General features: G+C 42.4%; 1 protein-coding gene across 1 annotated transcript in view; it reads right to left on the reverse strand.

The window, feature by feature from the left end:
- The window catches only part of KLHDC1 (kelch domain containing 1), a 68,120-nt gene that overhangs the window by 22,023 nt on the left and 24,045 nt on the right, over window positions 1-22,052 (reverse strand). Inside the window, exons 6-8 of the mRNA XM_073350229.1 lie at window positions 18,196-18,279; window positions 16,187-16,270; window positions 3,433-3,491 (exon numbers count right to left, since the gene is read on the reverse strand). Of these exons, the coding sequence (XP_073206330.1) occupies window positions 3,433-3,491; window positions 16,187-16,270; window positions 18,196-18,279 (227 nt within the window). The remainder of the gene's footprint in view (window positions 1-3,432; window positions 3,492-16,186; window positions 16,271-18,195; window positions 18,280-22,052) is intronic.

Raw genomic sequence — 22,052 nt, forward strand, 5'->3', positions numbered from 1 at the left:
TGTCCGTGAGATCCTGCATAGCAGAATTCTTTAAAACAGGAAGGAATGCTATGCAAATTAATCTGATCGCTTGTAATTCTAGAATATTTATGTGTAGGATATTGTTCTTTTGAACCCAAGTTCCTTGTATTTGGAGGCTGTCCAGGGGTATGTCCCAACCTGTTCCTGATGGATCTGGATCAGTGTCTTTTAAGGCGGTGGTGTAGAGAAGAGGACCCCATTCTGAGCATTCTTGGGTCGGACCAACAATTCAATGATGACAGAATGTGAGTGGGAATCACGATGTGCATGCTCATTTGATGATCCAAGGAGTGAAACACGAACCTTAGCCAATTTTGTATATAGATGAAGTTTGGCTACTGGTGTCACATACATGCATACTGACATGTGATTTAGGAGTCTGAGGCAGGTTCTTATTGTGGTTGGTGGATTCATTTTCATGCTGGTGGTCATCATCTAGTGAGGGTGAAATCTGGCTGCAGAAAGGTATGTGTAATAAGGCAGGTCCTCCTGGAGCGTCCCCTCATGGCTAGAGGTGCCACAGCCTCAGTGTCTCCAATATACAGGTCTTCATAAACTCCATCTTCATTTTTTTGTTCAGTAATGTCTTTGCTATGGGCTAATTTATTAACATAAATGCTTCAAAATAACCCCCCCCAACGTATAGTCCTTCATCATAATACAAAAGCCAGGCTCTTCTTCAGTCTCCCTTTTTTAATCAGATTGGCGGGTACCAAGATTTCTCCCTGGTGTACCTTAGCCAAACTCAAAGCCCAAATGAAAAGTGCAAAATAAACAGAGTCTGCTTGCCTTGCGTTTAACAAAAATGAAAAAGTAACCAAGGTCTGCCCACGCTGGGCTTATGTTCTTAGTCCTTCCTGGGTTCTCCCACCATATCAAAATTATTCTCTTGGACTTCCTTCTCCCTGAAAGAGACAAGCTCAAAGATGTGAGCCGGCAAACTTCCCTCCACTGCTGTCCTGGTTCTGAGCTTTGTAGATTCTGAAGATCTACATTTTTCCTGGGTTCTTCCCAGCTCCCTGTTACTTGTCTGGAACACCAGCCCACATAATTGTTTACCTGGATATTCCTTCTCCGTTGGTTCAAAAGAGGTCAGCGGGCAAACTTCCTCTGCTGCTGTCCTGGCCCTGAGCTTTTACCAACTCTCTTCCCGCAACAGCTCTCCACTATTGCTCTCTGGAGAAATTCCAGCAGCTTGCTGTCTTTTGGGACCTTCCACCAAATCCAAGCTGCCCCTTCTTGTCTCCCCCTTCCCAATTACTGCCTGACCCTTTATATATGCCGGGTGTCTTCTCTTCAGTCCCATTAGAAGGCAATTTACCAGACACAGGTCGATGGGCCTGCTCCCTCTTAAAGGAGCCAGTCCCCCTATGACAGTATGTTTTTGTCAGTTTGGAGTTGATTAAGGCTTCTGTAAACTCTATTGTCTATAATGGGTTGTGGGAGGACTTTTTGTAATTCATCATGAGGCCCAGCTGTCTGAAGAAGTGAAAGACATAGTTCAGGGCTCTGGCAACTTGCTGATGAGACTTACCTTTGATCAGCCAATTGTCAAGATATGGATAGACATGAATGGCATGTCTCCTCAGATAGGCCACCACAACAGGTAGGTATTTTATGAAGACTCTCGGTGCTGTGGACAGGCTGAATAGTACAATCTTATATTGGTAATGACTGGGCTCTACCGTATATCAAAGATAATTCCTGTGGGTTGGATGGATTGCAATATAGAAGTACATGTTTTAAAGGTGAAGAGCCACAAACCAGTCTCCAGCCTGAAGAGAAGGGATGATGGAGAATGTTACCATTCTGAATCTTAGACAGTGTATATATTTCTTCACTCTTTTCAGATCTAGGATAGGATGAAGACCCCCTTTTTTCTTCTAAAGTTAGGTGTTGCATGCCAGCTAATACGGGCACTGCCTAGCTGTGACTTAGAAGTGACCGGTCCCATTTTAGATGTTAATGCCCTTTTTTCAAGGTCTGAAATTTCTCTCACTGAGATCTCAAGAAGATACAACTTTAACCAAGTTTCCCTGGATTTCCTTGTTCTGGTAAAAAAAAGAATGGCAAACTGAACAGTGATCTGGCACATGGTTCTTGTTAAGACAAAAAAGGTAGTGGTTATTTATGGCTGACTGTAAGAGGAATGAGTCCATCACAAGAAGCCCAAAGGCTTAGAATCTGCCACTGTAGGTTATAATATTGATGCAAAGCGCCAGAGAAAAATTAAATGTTTAAAAAAAATTAAAGAAAAAAGATTATTTGATTGAGAAATTAACCATAACTGACTAACTAGATGACAAATATCAAAGGAGAAGATAGGTTTCAGAGTAACAGCCGTGTTAGTCTGTATTCGCAAAAAGAAAAGGAGTACTTGTGGCACCTTAGCGACTAACCAATTTATTTGAGCATGAGCTTTTGTGAGCTACAGAAGTGAGCTGTAGCTCACGAAAGCTCATGCTCAAATAAATTGGTTAGTCTCTAAGGTGCCACAAGTACTCCTTTTCTTTTTGCAAAGGAGAAGAAATTTCTACTAAGTGGTAGCAGCAGACATTGCTTGTTTTGTCTCACTGCAATGGACAACAAGAAGGAAATGAGGGGCAATCACGGCCACTCTGCACTTGGATGGCGGTGAGGGGCGCAAGACCATGCAGGTGCAGGAGTGGCCCAAAGAACACTGTTGTTCAAAGATTCTAATCTTGTGCAAAAGTCACATGCACTTAGAGTGGGATCCACATGGACACACTCGAAGACACTGTATTCCCCTGCCCTGCATGAAATGACAGTTAGGCAACGTAGGAAAGAACAGACACAATGGCCATCAAATGACATTTGTCTAAAATAGCTACATGAAAATCAATATATAAACAGTGACTCCTCTTCTCTAGTGGGTTCTATCATAAATGCTCCCTACCAAGTGTAATAATAGGAAGCAAAAAAATAATTTGACAAACTTTATCAAAAAGTAAATATTTACGAAAGAGTCTTCCCTCGTAAATTCTACTCTTTCTTAAATGTTTGTCTTGATATACACTAAAACCTTTCCCCAATCTAGAATATAAAGAAGAGCCTCATCTACATAACATAAGACATATAGGGACTGTAATGTTAAAAAGACATATGAAAGTAAAATTTCAGTGGTAATTTACCCATGTCTGAAAATGAGGCAACTAAATCACTACATGCTGTGCTGAAAATTTGCCTGATAGCATCAGTGGTCCTTGGAGCACAACAGAGAACAGTTTAGTAGCCACTACAAATTAAATTGAAATAATAATGTAACAGCTGTTGAAATAGTTAAAAAACTCCCATTCTCCTCCTAGAAAAGCTACTATAATAGCATCAAAACATACTGTTAAATAGTTCCAATCTGTTATCTATAACTAAGTGGCACATGGCCAAACTTACCTTCCAGACCAAATCCAAGTGTCTAAATTCAGACAATGCAAATCATTCATTCTAGTTTGCTAAAACAAAACAACAAACAAAAAACCGCTCAAAAACAGGTGTTTTAAATTAGGCATGTGATAAAGTAGAGTATTTCAGAGATCTTCCTAGATACTATGTATTTAAGTAACATTCTATTAAAAGAAATTTGTACCCATGTAGCTCAGCACAACAGTCTGAAAAATCCCCAGATCAGGAGAGAGGGTTATTCACTCTGTGCAGTAACTGAGGTTCTTTGAGATGTGTGTCCCTGTGGGTGCTCCACTTTATGTGAGTCTGCTTCCCTGTGCCTGTGATTGGAGATTTTCAGTAGCAGAGCCCACTTGGACCGCACATGCGCTCCCCCATCTCGCGCTGCTTTTGGAGATTATATAGCGCTGTGCGGCCAAACCAGTTTCTTTTCTACCACATAGTCCGTGTCTGAACTCCGAAGTAATGGGGAGGAGGGTGAGTAGTGGAACACCCATAGAAGGACACATCTAGAAGAACCTCCGTTACTGCACAGGGTGAATACCCCTTTCTTCTTTAAGTAGTGTCCCATATGGGTGCTCCACTTTAGGTGACTGGAGAGCAGTGCCCCTTGTTGGAAGGATGGGGCTTCGGAGTTGGGATTCATGAGCGATGATAAGACAGTCAGTCGTAAGAGAGCATCCGATGTTAAGTCCTACACAATCGCATAGTGCTCTGTGACTGTATGGGCTGATGCCCAAGTGGCTGCTTTACAAATTTCTGTAATTGGTACATTGTTCAGGAAGGCTATAGAGGTGGAAATTGATCTCATGGAGTGTGTTTGAGTTCCTGGGCAGGGGGAGGGTTTGCAAATCATATTGACTATAGTAGAAGTGAATGCAACCGGAAATCCATTTTGAAAGCCTTTGTTTAGATATAGCTGAACCTTTTGATCTTTCAGTAATAGAAAGGAATAATTTTGGCATATAAGTCTAGCATGTGGAGCATGGCCTCCCTTTTATTCCCATGTGGCTTGGGGAAGAATGATGGGAGGTAAATAGCCTAATTCAGGTGGAATGAGGAAGGTATTTTAGGTAGGAACTTTGGATGTGATCGTAATGTATCTTTATCTTTGAAGAAAATTGTATATAGCGGGTACATCATGGGAGCCACTATTTCCTCCACTCTTCAAGCGGATGTGATGGCTATGAGAAAGGTTGTCTTCATAGATAGATGTATGAGTGAGCAGGTTGCCATGGGCTCAAACAGTGAGGCATCGTAGCATCAGATAAAGGTCCCAAGGTGGAGTGGGATCTTGTCAAGGATAGAGGTTTCAAATACTTGTGAAGAACCGTTTTGTAATAGGATGGGTAAATACTGAATGTCCATTAATCTTGCAGTGGAAAGCCACAACAGCTGCAAGATGAACTCTAATTGAACCTGAGGATAGTTCTGATTTTTTTAGTCCTAGGATATAGTTAGGGCCCTACCAAATTTATGGCCATGAAAAACGTGTCACAGACCATGAAATCTGGTCTCCCACTGTGAAATCTTGTGTGCTTTTACCCTATACTACAGAGATTTCACGAGGACACCAGCGTTTCTCAAATTGGGGGTCCTGACCCAAAAGGAAACTGCAAGGGGGTTTCAAGGTTATTTTAGGGAGGTCGCAGTATTACCACCCTTACTTCTGTGCTGTCTGCAAAGCTGGGTGGCTAGAGAGTGGTGGCTGTTTGCCAGGCACCCAGCTCTGAAGGCAGCGCCCCACCAGCAGCATTGCAGAAGTAACGGTGGCAATTCCATACTGAAGGGCTAAAATCCATATGCTGTTTATGTTGCAACCTGATATATAGACTATGCCAGCTCTTTTTACAGGCCCAAAGTCCAGAGTTTGGTCAAGATGCCAGAGATCTAAGGCAAATAGTGAACAATATTAGCTAAGAAGCAGAACAAACAGAAGACAACCTTCCTTATTGCTGAGATAAGCTTGGTCAGCAAGATGCCAGATGGAGAATTATAATTGGTGACTTTATCTAAAAGTTGCAAACAGACCTAACGAATGAAAGGGGCCCTGTTTCTTCTGTAGAAGAGGTGTCTTCCTACACACCAACCTTGAGTTTATGGAAGAGGTTCAAACGAGTCAGTATGAGATATGACATCCTCCCTCTCACAGATGTACATCCCTCCTCCAAGCCATTACCAGTGCCTGCCTTAGAAACACAAATGAACAACTAAAAAGCAATCTTTATTGCCAAATACTTTTCATTTGTCTCTTTGCTTTAACCCCCAGGTATGTACCTGTTGGACAATCAGAGGAGCTACTTCGTTCCTATGGACCCCAAATCAGAATTCAACATATATATTTTATACTAACACAGTTTATACATTGTTTAAAGGAAAACACCTGTGTACTAATTGTATGTTACTTGTTAACCTGAAACCATGGGCGGAGACATTATGTAATCTTGGACTATTGGCTACTGTGCTTATCTTGTCTTGCTGCTAAACCTATCCAGGGGTTTGGGACTGCCTACCCTGTCACTTCCCTCCACCCATGGAAAATCCATATAATTCACTGTAATCAATTGTTTGGCAGTGTCTCTGAGCCTAATAAGCAAGGTGACACTCCGCCAGCGCTGTGCATAATAAACCCACCTTGATTATCATACACATTGTAAGGAGAGTGATCACTTTAGATAAGCTATTACCAACAGGAGAGTGGGTTTGTTGGGGAGGGTGGGGAGAAAACCTGGATTTGTGCTGGAAATGGCCCACCTTGATTATCATACACATTGTAAGGAGAGTGATCACTTTAGATAAGCCATTATCAGCAGGAGAGTGGGGTGGGGGGAGAGAAAACCTTTTGTAGTGATAAACACCCATTTTTTCATGGTTTGTGTGTATAAAAACATCTGTATTTTCCACTGAATGCATCCGATGAAGTGAGCTGTAGCTCACGAAAGCTCATGCTCAAATAAATTGGTTAGTCTCTAAGGTGCCACAACTACTCCTTTTCTTTTTGCAAATACAGACTAACACGCTGTTACTCTGAAACCCACGTGCTTGCTTCTACACAGTGTCCATACTTTGTTCCTTCAATACCATGCCACCCTTACTTCTGCACTGCTGCTGGTGGTGGTTCTGCCTTTAGAGCTGGAATCCCAGCCAGCAGTTGCTGCTCTTCAGCTGCCCAGCTCTGAAGGCAGTGCTGCCGCCAGCAGCAGCGCAGAAGTAAGGGTGGCAGTACCGCAACTTCCCCTTACAATAACCTTGCAACTCCTCCACAACTCCTTTTTGGGTCAGGACCCCTACAATTACAACACTGTGAAATTTCAGATTTAAATACCTGAAATCATTAAATTTATTATTTTAAAAATCCTATGACCATGAAATTGACCAAAATGGACTGTGAATTTGGTAGGCCCTAGATATAGTCCAGTATCTGTGGCACGGGTGAGGTGATAGCCGAGGTATGTCTGTTGGCGCACCAAATGTGGAATCTCTTCCATTTGTGCAGGTAAGTAGCTCACATAGTCAATCTTCTCTGCTATTTAATAGTATCTCCTTTACATCTTCAGAACAGGTCATCTCAGTATTCTGGAACCATTCAGGAGCCATGCCTTCAGGTGGAGGATCTCTCGGTTTCGGTGGTGAGTCTGGCCTGCATCCTGAGACAGGAGATATGGAACAGGGTGAAGAATGACTGGTGGGCATACTGTCATCCATAGGAGGTAAGGGAACCATGTTTGTCTGAACCATGTTGGGGCTATCAAGATGACTCTGACTTGTTCCTCTTTTATCTTGCAAATTACTTTGGGCATTAAGGGGATCAGTGGAAAGGCATACAGCAGATGTGTGTCCCATTTGATGAGGAAGGCAACCCCCAGAGAACAGTAGCCCAGTCCTGCTCTTGAGCAGAACTGTGGGCATTTGATGTTCTCAAGTGTGGCAAAAAGGTCTATACTTGGGAATCCCCAATGTCTGAATACCTTGTATAGGATCATGGTATCTATCTCCCACTCATGTTCCTGTGAGAATGTTTTGCTTAGTGTGTCTACTGTGGTGTTGTGACCTCCCAGTAGGTAAGTCCTGAGATGTTGATGTTGTGGTGAATGCACCAATTTCATAATTTCAGTGCTCCGACACACAGTGATTGCGACCTTGCTCCCCCTTGACAGTTTATGTAAAATATGGAAGCAATGTTGTCGGTCATTATTCTTTTGTCCTTGTTTCTGAGCAGTGATAAAAAGTGTGAACATGCATTCCGGACTTCTTGGAGTTGCAATAGGTTGATATATAAAGTTGACACTGAAGTTGCCCTGTACTCTGTAATTTTGCAAATATGCTCCTCGATCCAACAGAGACATGTCTGTTGTCAGTATGAGTGACAGAGGTGGCTCTGTGAAGAACACACTTTGTGCGGCTTTGTCCACCAGTCTAGTGAGCTTTTGACTGTGACTGGCATTAAGAGACACTTGTTCAAATTGTCTCTGTGCGTAATGTATACTGTCCTGAGCCACTCCTGAAGGCAGCGCATATGTAGTCTGGCATGTCTTACAACAAAGGTGGTCATTGCCATAAGTCCTAGTTGTAAGCATGTTCTGGCTGATACCTGTGGGCTGGATTGCACTGTAGAGATCAAATTGATTAGTGGGGGTAAATCTGTGAGACAGTAAAAAAAGCAGGAGTACTTGTGGTACCTTAGAGACTAACAAATATGTTAGAGCATAAGCTTTCGTAGGCTACAGCCCACTTCATCAGATGCACAGAATGGAACATATAGTAAGATATATATATATACACAGATAAGTTGGAAGTTACCATACAAACTGTGAGATAGTGTGACAGAGTGGACTAGGCCCTGAAGCCTCCAGCTGGAGGCCTCACGGTCCTGCCACACATCTCCCCATCCTGAAAAAACTGCCTAGAATGGCTGTGTGGGACGCAGCCAATAAGAAGGGGCTGCAGGGAGCAGCCAGTCAGGGCCCAGCAGGCTAGTATAAAAAGAGTCAGAGTGAGTTCAGTTCCTTGCTGGAGCTGGAACAGTGTGGATGGTGTGCCTGGCTGGCTGAGGCAGCTACAGGACCTTGGACAGAGCAGTGCTAGCAGAGATGCGGGAAGGGAGCAAGATGGTGTTCTGGGCTGGCTGCTGGGAGTCAACTGGGACAAGGCCCTGAGGTAATGGTGAAGAATGTGCTGGGGCCATGGGAAGTGGCCCAGGGAATTGCAGTGATGCAGTGGATGGCTGCTATGTATAGGGTCCCTGGGCTAGGATCTGGAGTAGTGGTGGGCCTGCATGTCCCCCCTGCCACCACCATTAGCCGCTGAAGAAGTGGCCTGGACTTTTGATGCAGCCCAGAAGGGGGAACTGAATTCTTTTAGTGGCCCAGCAGGAGAGCCAAGAGGGTGAAAACACTGCCTCCAGGGAGGGAACCCTGGGGCACAGTTCTATGCCAGAGCAGGGGCAATTTGAGAGAGTATAGAAGGGGCTGAGAGACAGTTTGAACCAGAGTACTATGATAGGCCCTGCTGGACTGATTGAGGAGTGAGCCTAAGGACAGGGCTGCAGGTAAAGAGATGTTACAGAGGGCACTGAGAGAGGTCCCAGTTGGACTTGTACCCCTGAAGGGTTTTGCTTTTTATTTCAAACACAGACAGTGTGTGACTTGGCTGGAGAGCTGAGTTGCTGAAGACTCACTGCAAGGGATACAGAAAGGGTGGGCACATGCACTCTGCCAAGGGGGGTGCTTGTGAGCGGTGAATGCCACCCTGTTACAGTTGGCAATGAGGCTTTGGCCTCTAATGCATTGAGGTAGGCCCCAATAAATTCTAGGTGCTGTACAGGTATCAGTATCGATTTCTGAATGTTTGATTGGAGGCCTACTTGTGAGGAAAGGGCCATTGTCCTTTGTGTTGCTGCTAGGGTATCTTCTTGAGAGGGGGCTTTGAATAAACAAACCATTCAAGTATGGGAATATCATAATTCCCTGTTTGCAGGGGTGAGCTGTCACCTTTGCAAGGATCACGGAGAACACTCTGGGTGCCACAGAAAGGCCAGACAGAAGTATCTTGCACTGGTAGTGATCCTGCTCCAGAACAAATCTGAGGAATCTCTGATTTGATGAATCTATAGTGATGTGAAAATATGCATCTTGGAGGTTGAGGGTTAAGAACCAATCCCCCTGTTCCAGTGCTAGGATTATTGTTGCTAATGTGACCATCCTGAATTGGTGAACTTTGATGGGTTTCCATGACTGTTCTTTCTCGGGATTAGGAAGTAGTTGGAATAAAAGCCCATCCCTCTGTTGTATCAGAACAGGTTCTACAGCACCCAAGTGCAGGAGGTGGTTTATTTCCTTCCATAAAAGGTGCTAATGAGAAAGGTCCCTGAAGTAGGATGGGGAGAGAGGGCAGGAGGGAGGAAAGTAAATTGAAATGAGTATCTGATGTTGATAATTTCTAACATCCACTTATCTGAGGTGATACTCTGCCATACTGGGTAGAATGGAGTCAGGCAGTCTCGAATCTGATGGTGGTTGGAGCAGATGGGACTAGGGAAAGCAGTAGAGGTGGCCTATATTTTGTGACCCTCTGTCTTTGCAAATCACATCGTCTCTGCGAAGAAACGTATGGAGCAGGTCTCTATCACTGTGCAGAATGGTATTTATTCGGGCTTCTCTTTTGCGCGGGTGTGTAGATATATAAAGACTGAATCCTTTAAGTAATGAAGGGATTCATCCATCTTGTCCACAGTTTCAATCCTTTGAAGGGAAGATCTTCAACCATAGATTGTACCTCTTCAGGAAATCCTGAGAAGTGAAGCCATGATGGCCTTCGCATGACTACAACTGGAGACATTGATTGGGCAGCTGTGTCGGCTGGGTCTAAGGAAGCTTGTAAGGCCATCCTAGCCAGAAGGTGACCTTTGAGATAATTGCCTAGAATTGTTGTTTTTTCCCCCCAAAGATGACTGAATTTATTGAGTCATATTTGAATAGTTGGTGTAATTAAATTTGGCCATCAGTGCTTCATAATTGGCAATTTAAAATTGCGGAGTCGCTGATAAGTAGGCCTTGCACCCAAAATGGTCTAACCATTTCCAATCTTTATTGTACGGGGTATTTCTAGTATGGTGTTGCCTGCTCCACTCATTCACCGCCTTGACCACCTACTAATCTGGGGAGGGATGTGAAAATAGAAACTCCTTGTCCTTAGAGGGGACATAATACTTTTTGTCTGTTCTTTTGCAGGTGGGAGGTATTGTGGCAGGTGTCTGCTAGACAGCCTTAACTGGGTCCATCAGAGCCTCATTTATGGGGAGTGCAATTTTTGAAGAGGTTGATGTTTGGAGTATATCCAGTAACTTATGTTGAGACTCTGTAACTTCTTCCAAAGATATTTGTAGTGAGTCTGCAATTCTTTCAAATAGTTCTTGGAATTGATTAAAATCATTGGCTGCCGGTGGAGAAGGCATGATAGTATTTCCTTGTCCTCTCCGGATGAGGTTAGTTGGTGGGGTGACTTCCTGATCCATCCTCTCCTCCTGGTCCTCAAAAGTCTGGTCCTGAGGTTCGGGGGGGGAGGGTGTGTGTGTGTCTACTTACTGAGGCTGATGCAGAGCATCTTGAGCTCTCAATGGGTGCTAGGAGGCCTGGAAAATTGTTGCCTGTATGCAGCCCATGGATCCCAGTAAGGCCATTGTTGTGGGAATGGCATGTGTGGCATCCATGTATGTCTGTACCATCTATGTGCATAACCCTTAGGCTGACATCTGGCCTGTACCAAAGGCTAGTAGTTGTCTGAGCGGAGTGTTGATGAGAAGTAAATGTCCTTTTCCTCATTATTGTCCTCCTCACTGGATAAAGGGGGCAGATCTGGATGGCGGTGTTGAATGTGACAGTGTCGAGCGCACTGGGTATGCGATGTGTACCAGAGCAATATCGGTACCAAGGAGATTCCGGTATTTCAGATACCAACAAGTTGTAGCCTTTTATTTTATTTCAAGTGAATTTTGTAATGTGGTATTACACCACCATAGGTTCAGCTCTGGTGGCTACAGTTTCAAGCTCAGAGTGAAAGTCACCTCTGCTACTTGTTTTAGACGTATAGTCTCTAAGAACACATAAAGACCAAGGATAGTGACACTCATACATTTACAAGTACAAGGTTTAGTCTGTGTTTCAAGTTTTATTAAAGTCATGATTACCCAATGTGATACAGGAGGGCCAGGGAGCAGTGGTAGAGGGGAAATATATAAGCCCTAGCATATTAAGGCGTGGTTCCCTGTAGACTAGGGAGGGTTGCTACAGGTTAATTGGAGCACCTGTAGTCAATTAAGGCCCTGTCAGGAACCTAATAAAACCCCCTGCTTCAGAAAGTCAGGGAAAGAGGAGGAAGGAGAGAGGACTGGAGTTTGGAGGTGTGTTGTGAGAGCTGAAAGACCAGAGAACTGAAGTAAGGGAGACGGGCAGGGAGATTCCCTCCCCCAGCGTCTAAGGACCAAGGATAACCCCACCCAAGGAGGAAGAGGGTAAGAAACCCGCAGGGGTTGAGAGGGGCTGGGACTCAGAGGGAGGAGCAAACCCACCCCCCACCACCACCTTCCCAGGCCACTAGCAGGGCCTTCGGCACCCAAGAGCAGGGGCAAAGGATGGCATCTTAGCCCCTACCCCAGAAAAGTTCAGGACCCACCATACGAAATCGGCCATCTTGTCACACCAAGCATATAGAAATCCTATAAAGACCCATGCACAAGTTACATATACATCCTTAATGATATTCTTAAACTCTGATGGCTGCCTTGCCAATTGATCATCAGTAGAGGGATAGTTCCTGCTGGAGTTTTCCCATAAGGAACTCAACTTGCCCAATCTGGGCACCCTCTTTTTATAATGTGATTCCAACTATACCTCATTAACATTTACGGATATAATGCACCCTGTAATTAGGGTGCACTAATGCACTAGGATGCACCCTGTGATTGGGGTGCACCCTGTGATTAGGAAAAAATGTGACTACCAGGTATCTTGTAAGCAAAAAACTTCTCTTATTGTTAATTTTTTGCAATACCACCCATACGCACATCTTTCCCCATAATCTTGTACCATTGGGTCATTCTTTAGTCACTTATTTATGTCAAGCATTTCTTAAGCCTATGGCCTACTATGGCTAAGCTAAAATCCTACGGGCCTCAGCCTGTACGCATTGTGTTTCAGCCCTACTTATTTAGATACCTAATATATACTTATCCCTTCTGGCTACCAATCAGTCTTATATTTCTATAATCCTACAATTTAAATCTATTGAGAATACAATGATTATATATGACATAGCATGTTAATCATATCACACAATAAATGAATGATAAAATTAACTAATTGGCTATAAAGTCCTTCTGAAAACAAAATTCTTATGGTACCACAGGGAGACATTAGCAGTAGTACCACTATAGTCAAAGTGGTTATCAGTGCCAATGGGGTTCTGTGCTCTGCTGAGGGACTGGTAAATTGTTGTGCTGCCAATCTGCTTGGTGCTGCATGTCTGAGTGGCTCAGTTGGTACTGGCATGGAGGAGCTAGGCTTATCTCTGCCACTCCTTTCTGAGCCCACCCTCTTAGGGTTCTTGGCTTTAACGGTACCAGCGATACCAGAGGATCCCACCAACTCAAAGGTGTTCAACCTTGCTGTGGCCAGTACCAATGTCATCAAGCATGCTGGGGATCTTTTCTTTTTAGCAGGTTCCCTGGTAGAAGAGGTTGTTGTTCTCTTCATGGTGGCCTTTTGCGAGGACTGCAGCAGTCTCCTCTGTGAGGGAAGCAGGAAATGTTTCTCTGAACCTGCCATTGAGGTCAATGGGGACCAGTGCTCAGAGGGAGTCTCTGACCCCGGATTGGAAGCTGGACACAGCGAGCTTTCCATCATGGTAAATTTTAACTTGAACACTGACTCTTCTGCTGCATACCTTGAAGTTGAGGCAATGCATATACTTTTGTGGTATGCGTGCCTCTCCTAGACAGCGGATGCACCAAGAGCACCCATTGCTGATGGGGATAGTCTCCCGACAAGAGAGAGACTATATGAATTTGGAGTATCTGGGCATGTCCCTCTTTCCTGGTATCTTTCCCTAACGGGAAGGAGCATTGTGGAAAAAACTACACTACTCTACAGATAACAGATTCTTAGCAGAAAAAAAATTTTTTTTTAAACAAGAAATAAATAAATGAGGGAAGAGCATAGTTCTAACTATCACTACAACAACACAACACTAAATATGCTCTGCTGAGAGCTCTGTCTCAGGCCAAGGGCAATAGAGAAAGAAGGAACTGAAGGCAGTTTGGTCACACAGCGCTATATAGCCACAAAAAGTGGCACGAAATGCAGCATGTGTGGCCCAAATGGGCACTGCTACCAAAACTCTCTGATCACAGGCACAGGAATGTACACTCCCCTAAAGCAGAGCACCCATATGGGATACTACTTGAAGAAGAAGCATTTATCTTTTGTAAAAAAAGTCTATTTGAAAATAAACTACTGATACTTGCCTCCTTCCTAGAAAGTTTTAGGGGCTAGTTTTCTACTTCTTTCAGTAGTGTTTTAAGTTTATTATTAAAAAAATTAAGTATTACCCATAATAGCTGTAGTAAGTGTTATAATATGGGTAGCATTCTGCATATAGTTTAATTTTACTTTATTGTCTTCTCATTTTGGCCAGATCTACTGACTTACTATCTACTTAGACCCAGATTTAAGGTGCCTAAATACCTTTAAAAATATGGTCCTTGCTGATGCCTTCTCTCTGTAATGCCCCAGAATGCATTTGTAATATAGAGAGAAGGGTAGCATAAAATCCCTCCTTGGCAGCTGTACTGAATCGCTTTACCTGTAAGGGGTTAAGTAGCTAAAATAGCTTAGTTGGCACCTGACCAGAAGAAACCATGAGGAAAGAAGATACTTTCAAATCTGGGGGGGAAAGATTTGTTTGTGGCTCTTTTTGTTTGTTTCCTCTCCGGAGGGGGGGGAGAGACCAAGCAGGTACAACATCTCCTGAAAATACACCTGGAATGATATACCTAAAATTACAGAAATTGTAAGTAGGGCAAGGACATGCGTTAGGTTATCTTTTGTTTTGCCTTGTGAATTTTCCTATGCTTCAGAGGTAGTTTTATTCCTGTTTTTGTAACTTGTGAAGCTGAGCCCAGTGGGGAATCCTCCATGTTTTAAATCTTTTTATTACCCTGTAAAGTTACCTTCCATCCTGATTTTGCAGGTGTGATTTTTATTTTTTTTCTTTCTAAATAAAGTTTTTCTTTTAAGAACCGGATTGACTTTCAGTGTCCTGAAGACACAGGGTCTGATCTGTACTCACATTGCTAACCAATTGGTTGGTATATTATTCTTAAGCATCCCCAAGAAAGAGGGGTGAAGGGGCTTGAGGGAATATTTTGGGGGGATAGGGATTCCAAGTGACCCTTCCCTGAATTTTTGTGTAAATCATTTGGTGGTGGCAGCAATACTGTCAAGGACAAGGAAAGGAATTTGTGCCTTGGGGAAGTTTTAACCTAAGCTGGTAGAATATAAGATTAGGGGGTCTTTCATGTGGGTCCCCATATCTATACCCCAGAGTTCAGAGTGGGGGGAATCCTGACAGCATTATATTGGAGGGGAGAGAGAGAAAGGGGGGAGAGAGATTGGTAGTATTTATTTACATGAGACAGCACATAAAACATCAAAACCACTCAATTAAAATGTACCACTTGCTATTATTTCATTCACTGATATAGAAAAAATAAGTGGTTTGACCATATAAGCCCTTCAAACTGTGTTTAGCACAGATTACAAACATTCTGCCACTTATTTGAAGCTTACCTACCGTAAGTCATACTTTGGCAGGACTTCTTTGAAAGCAAAGCTAATGGAGCTTACACACAGCTTACCCGTTTTATTGGGTTTATGAACATTTTATGGATACCTTATCTATCCTTATAAGACAACAAGTATATATATTTCTATCATTACCTTTGAAATGCCTCATGTCCTGGATTCATCTGAAGATGTGATCAATGACATTTGCACAATGTCAATGGACTGAGTTATTCTTCCACTACGTGACACTTACCTTACTGCTGAAAGTAACATTATTTCTTCAATTTGAGACTTTTTAAAATATTTACTTTGACTAATTGCCATGTGGTGTTTTAGCTCTAGCTTTGTTATACTGTTTCAGTACATATGTACAAAAAGCTCTTTGGTTGGATTCTTCTTTGAATTTACTAATAAATATGCAAAACACAAAAAATATTTTATGAGCTAAAGACAAAAGATTCCATTAAAATAGAAATGAACATCATTTAGGACTAAATTATGGAATCTAGCCATAACTCTAAGCCAGAAGTAGTGCAGACCTAACAGTCACACAGACCTAAAAGTATACTACATGCTTGTCTGGATGTGCCCCCTCCCTATGGCCAGCCATCTTTGTAGACCAGTGTGGAGTGGTATATGACCAGGGCCTACCACTTGCCTGCTCTCTTTTGGGCAATTTGTGCTTCCACCCTTAGGGTTGCATAGAAGAAGCAGATTGTCCATAGCCTATTTGCAGGTGCACAAGGAGGTAAAAAGACATCTTGGGACTTCTCTCCGTGAACATATGGGTTAGGAGCAAAGACATTCTGGGCTCTGTTGGTACTGCATAAATAAATTGCTTTCAGTAAGTAATTAACAAAAAATAATATTGTTGCCAATAAAATATTAATTAAATAACTACTAACCAGCACTCGTCCTCCAAAGATGTAACCCTTATTTCCCAGCACAGCACATGTATGAGCTGCTCGAGGCTGAGGTGGAACTCCACCCTGAAAGGGCCAATGCAAGATTTTTTAGAACATTAACCTATACAGTGTCCGTAAATGTCTAACTGCAAGTCAATAAAACATGAAATGCAATGGTAAGGTTGAAATGCACCCCATATCTTCCAATATGAAGGCAAAATTGCAAACGTGCAAAACAATTTGTGGGAACACCCAAAACTCCCAAGGCATTAGATGACACATTTTATAGTACAGTTCAGCCTTAACTAAATTGCCATAAATTTTGGTGTTCAGTTTATTCTTTCAGCACCTGATTTACCAATGCTTTATTCCAGTTTTACACCAGTGATACTCCACTGATTTCTAGAGTTTCATCAGTGTAAAACTACAGTAATACTGGTGGAAAAGTCCTCTAGGGCCTGTTTTTCAGAGGTGCAAAGTACCACATGTGGTCACCTCTGGGGGTGGGGGAAAAGCAGCAGCACTTAAAATGCAGGAATTTTGCAGAGGGTTTAACAAAACTTTGACTACTCAAACCTATGGAGTTGGTTCATGATCAGGATTTATGGTAACTCCTGGGGATAAATTTTAGACAGTAGGTTCGCCTTCTTATGCTTAAAGATCTTGTATGTTGCGAAGGTTATTTGTTTGAAGACAAAAATATCCCCATGATGTAATATTGAGAAATAATAATGAATACCTAGCTCTTATATAATATGCTTCATTCATAAATTTCACTGCTTTACGAAAATCAGACTCTTAAACTTTGTATGTAATAGCCAATCACCTGATGCCAGCGGGAGTTTTCCCTATGTAAAAAAAAAAAAAAAATAGGGATTGCAGCACTGGGGCCTTAGCTTTTAATGGAACTTTTCACTTAAGAATTTTATAGAATCATAGGAAGTCACATAAAAGAAACATGAAAGTGTCAAACAATCTTATTATGTTATAATTCTTCCACTGAGCTCTTAATGGAGTCTGTGTAATCTTACCAGAATTTTATGAGGCTCTTCATTATGCTATAATATTAATATATAAAAATGTTCACATTACAGTTTTATTGAGAGCTCACTGAGAATATATGCCATCATTGGAACAATATTAATATAAAAGAATTTCTTACATGCAAGACATCAGTTACTGCTCCTGTTCACACTTAAAATAAATGTTAGTCTTTCTCAGCATTAAACCCTTGATGCAACGGAGTTATGAAACACAGCAACTGAATCTACACAGTATTCATTCAAGTGTATATATCCCTTCAATATTAAACCATTTTTTTTCACAAATATCAAAAGGCTGAACAGCTACTCTAATGACTAGAGACCCAATTTTGCAATTGGATCTGCATGGATGGAACCTGTGCCTGCTGGATACCCCACTGAAGTCAGTGGAATGCAACATGAGTGCAGGAGTCCATTAACATGCATCTGATTGCAAGATCATAGGAATGGCCATAATGGATCATGCTTGTGGTCCATCTTGTCCAGCATCCTGTTTCGAACACCAGAGGACTCGGAGGAAAATGCAGGTAGGTAGATACGTGGTGATCCTAATCCTTGAAAGTTAGATTGGCTTAAACCCTCATTTCAGGGTTCATCTCCCTTCCAATACTCTTTTTGTCAGTATTAACTACTTTAACTCTGGATATTCTTGTTATCCAGCCCCTCTTTGAATTTTACTATGTTCTTGGCCTCAACAACATCCAGTAGCAATTACTTCCAGTCTAATTACATCTTTTGTTGAAAACCGGCTTTGAATTTGCCACTTTTTAGTTTCATTTAATGTTCCCTTACTCTTATGTTATGAGATAGGGAGAACATAAAAATGCACTCATGTTATGAGCCTGAGAAATGCCACATGTTCAAAATAGTTCTCCCTGACATCAGTCTCTAAAGTACAGTTATTATTCAATATGTGGTGGAGTTACAAAAAAGTACAGAATGATTAAAGATTTAAAAAATACTCACTCTAATTGTTGGTTGAAACCAAGTTTGTGTGTTTGTATCAAAAGCATGAACATCGTTATGCCATCCCCAAAATATCTGCCCTTCCTAAAAAGAAGAGTGAAATATCTAAAATTAAATTTTTTTCATTTACTTAATCTCATAATCCTTTTGTTTCATCAAAAGGGTTTAGGCATAAAAGTGACAGACAATTTATTTTCTGTTTTTAATCAGAGTAAGTATAGGCATGCACTAATTTTTATTTTTAAAATACACATGGGGTAACATTTACAAAAGTGACAAAACATGTAGGTGCCTAAATCTCATTGAATGTCAATGGGATTTAGGCCCCCTAGTGCCAAAGGCACTTTTAAGAATGGCCATACTGGGTCAGACTAAAGGTCCATCTAGCCCAGTATCCTGTCTTCTGACAGTCACCAATGCCAGGTGCTTCAGAGGGAACGAACATAACAGATCATCATCGACTGATCCATCCCCAGTCGGCCATTCCCAGCTTCTGGCAAACAGAGGCTAGGGACACCACACCTGCCCATCCTGAATAATAACCATTGATGGACCTATCCTCCATGAATTTATCTAGTTCTTTTTTGAACCCTGTTATAGTTTTGGCCTTCACAACATCTGGCAAAGAGTTCCACAGGTTGACTGTGCATTGTGTGAAGAAATACTTCCTCTTGTTTGTTTTAAACTTGCTGCCTATTAGTTTCATTTGGTGACCCCTAGGGAGTAAATAACACTTCCTTATTTACTTTCTACACATCAGTCATGATTTTATAGACCTCTATCGTATCCCCACTTAGTTGTCTCTTTTTCAAGCTGAAAAGTCCCAGTCGTATTATTCTCTTTATATGGAAGCTATTCCATACCCCTAATCATTTTTGTTGCCCTTTTCTGAATCTTTTCCAATTCCAATATATCTTTTTTGAGATGGGGCAACCAGATCTGTATGCAGTATTCAAGATGTGGGCATACCATGGATTTATATAGAGGCAATAAGATTTGATATTTTCTATCTATCCCTTTCTTAATGATTCCGAACATTTTGGTCGCTTTTTTTGACTGCCGCTGCACATTAAGTGGATGTTTTCAGAGAAGTATCCACAATGACTCCAAGATCTCTTTCTTGAGTGGTAACAGCTAATTTAGACCCCATCATTTTATATGTATAGTTGGGAATTTTTCAATGTGGATTACTTTGCATTTATCAACATTGAATTTCATCTGCCATTGTGTTGCCCAGTCACCCAGTTTTGTGAGATCCTTTTGGAGCTCTTTGCAGTCTGCTTGAGACTTAATTATTTTGAGTAGTTTTGTATCATCTGCAAATTTTGCCACCTCACTGTTTACCCCTTTTTCCAGATCATTTAGGAATATGTTTAATAGTACTGGTCCCAGTACAGACCATTGGGGGACACCACAATTTACCTCTCTCCATCCTGAAAACTGACCCATTTATTCCTACCCTTTCTTCCTATCTTTTAACCAGTTACTGATCCATGAGAAGACCTTCCCTCTTATCCCATGACTGACTATTTTGCTTAAGAGCCTTTGGTAAGGGACCTCGTCACAGGTTCTCTCAAAATCTAGGTACACTATATCCACTGGATCACCGTTGTCGACCCCCTCAAAGAATTCTAGTAGACTAGTAAGGCATGACTTCCCTTTATAAAAAACACATTGCCTCTTCCCCAACAAATCATATTCATCTATGTGTCTGGTAATTCTGTTCTTTTGAGAATGGGATGTAGGTTCCTAAATCATTTGGGCACTTTAGAAAATATTGCCTTCAAATGTTTAGTAGGATATGCTTTGTATAAGCAAAAGTTTTTATTCATTAGGAAGACATTTTTCTTATATCAAATGTTAGTATTAATCTATAAGGGATCTGTTCTCTCCTTGATGTATCTATCTCTCGTTAATGCCAACAACAGTTGAACATGCATAATGATTAAACAGACTTCTATGTCATTTTCTAATTATGAATACTGTAACCAGAGCCATCCCTTGGGTATGGTGAATCGAGACGACTGCCCTGGGCCCCGTGCTTTGGGGGGCCCTGTGCTTCGATAAAATCATGAAGAGGCGGGCACGGAGGTAAGGCAGGAGGCAGGCGGCAGGCAAGCAAGGTGAGGAGGTGAACGGGGAGGCGAGTGGCAGGCGGACGGCAAGGAAGAGAGCGGTGGGCGGGCAGTGAGGAGGCAAGCAGCGGCCACTGGCAGCCCCCCTACCAAAACCTCCTCCTTCCCCCAGCGCCTCCTGCCTGCCGGTGGGCCCTGCCAATCAGCGCCTCCCCCTCCCTCTCAGTGCCTACTGAGGATCAGATGTTTCATGGCATCAGGAGGCGCTCGGGGGGAGGGGAGAGGAGCAAGGGCGCAGCGTGTTCAGGGGAGGGGGCGGAACTGGGTGAGGAAGAGGCGGGGTGGGAGTGGAGCAGGGGTGGGAAGAAGTAGGGTGGGGGGCGGAGCCTTGGGGGAAGGGGTGGAGTGGGGGCAGCACCTGGGTGGAGCCGGGGGGAGCACCCCCCAGCAGATTAGAACCTTGGCACCTATGACCCAGTCCCCAAACCCCCCCTTGGGACAGTCCTGATTGTAACAATTCACTATGGGAAACTAAGTAGTACCTTGTTCCAGGCATCTTATGGTAAAGGTATTTACTCTGGATAATAAATTAAGGGAAGGTATTTGTGGACAGATAAAACTGTGAGGCTATAAGTTCCTGGCCATTACTTCAAAGAGCTCAATACTATAATTTTTTGTAAGTGGAAGCATCTAATTGGAATAGAGCTATTTCACTTTTTCTACTTTAACAGCACTTTGCTCTTACTTTATCTAGGAGAGTTCAGCCTTGGGTACTCACAATAAATTATAAATTGAAATCACAACTGATTTTTCAAGATTCAATTCTGTATAACTGTTGATGCAATCTAATAGAAACAAACTAAAGAAGAAACAGTCTAATATCAAATGGCTGCAGTACAACATGATTATTTTACACGTCTGCTGAGATTATTGTAATCTGTAGATGTAGTATATGGTAAATCTAGTTTGAATTTATGAGCACAAAACAACAAAAATTAGAACAGTTTTCAAAAAGTGAAATACTACTTTTTAATCATCATTAATCGTCTTAATTAACTAGCCTCTTACAGTCTGTATGGCAACTTCCACCTTCTCTGTGTTACGAATTACACCTGGTAGGACACGCATACAACTGCTGCGAATTAGACCTTGTAGGACACACATACAAATGCTACGAATTACACCTGATAGGACACACACATCAATGCTGCGAATTATACCTGATAGGTCACGCACAGTTCGAATCTAGGCTGAGACAGAAACAAAGTCCACAACTGCAGAGTTCCCAAAAGATACTAAGTTTATTACGCTCGAGCGTGGTGCCCCCCTGCTAGCCGGGGGGGGCCCTGAATGCAGATTATACAAAAGTTATATACTTTTTAGCAAAGCATGTTGCCCTCGTGCATCGGAAACCTTAGCCAATAAACAAACCCTTGTCTTATCTACCACCTATCCCTGCTTGGTGCATTCCTCGTGCTATACCAGTATGTTAATTACACAGCATGGTCCTAAAGTCATGCATCAGTAACTTTTATTATCAGAATGGGAGGCCTCACATCAAAGCCAAGAGACAGGGAGTTAGAGACTGACAAAAACCAGATACTGGGAGTCAAGGCAGGCTGGAGACAAGGAGGAGGATTTTCACAGGGATTCAGTATCTAAGGATCACTCCTCCTGGTGTGTGATGTGCTGGCATTTAAACAATGGTGGGCCCCAAACCAAAATGGAGTCACATGTGCTAAGTTTTCCTTAACATCTGTATGTATATATCTTCTTACTATA

The sequence above is a fragment of the Lepidochelys kempii genome, chromosome 6, assembly GCF_965140285.1.
Source record: "Lepidochelys kempii isolate rLepKem1 chromosome 6, rLepKem1.hap1, whole genome shotgun sequence".
Classification (NCBI taxonomy): Eukaryota; Metazoa; Chordata; order Testudines; family Cheloniidae; genus Lepidochelys; species Lepidochelys kempii.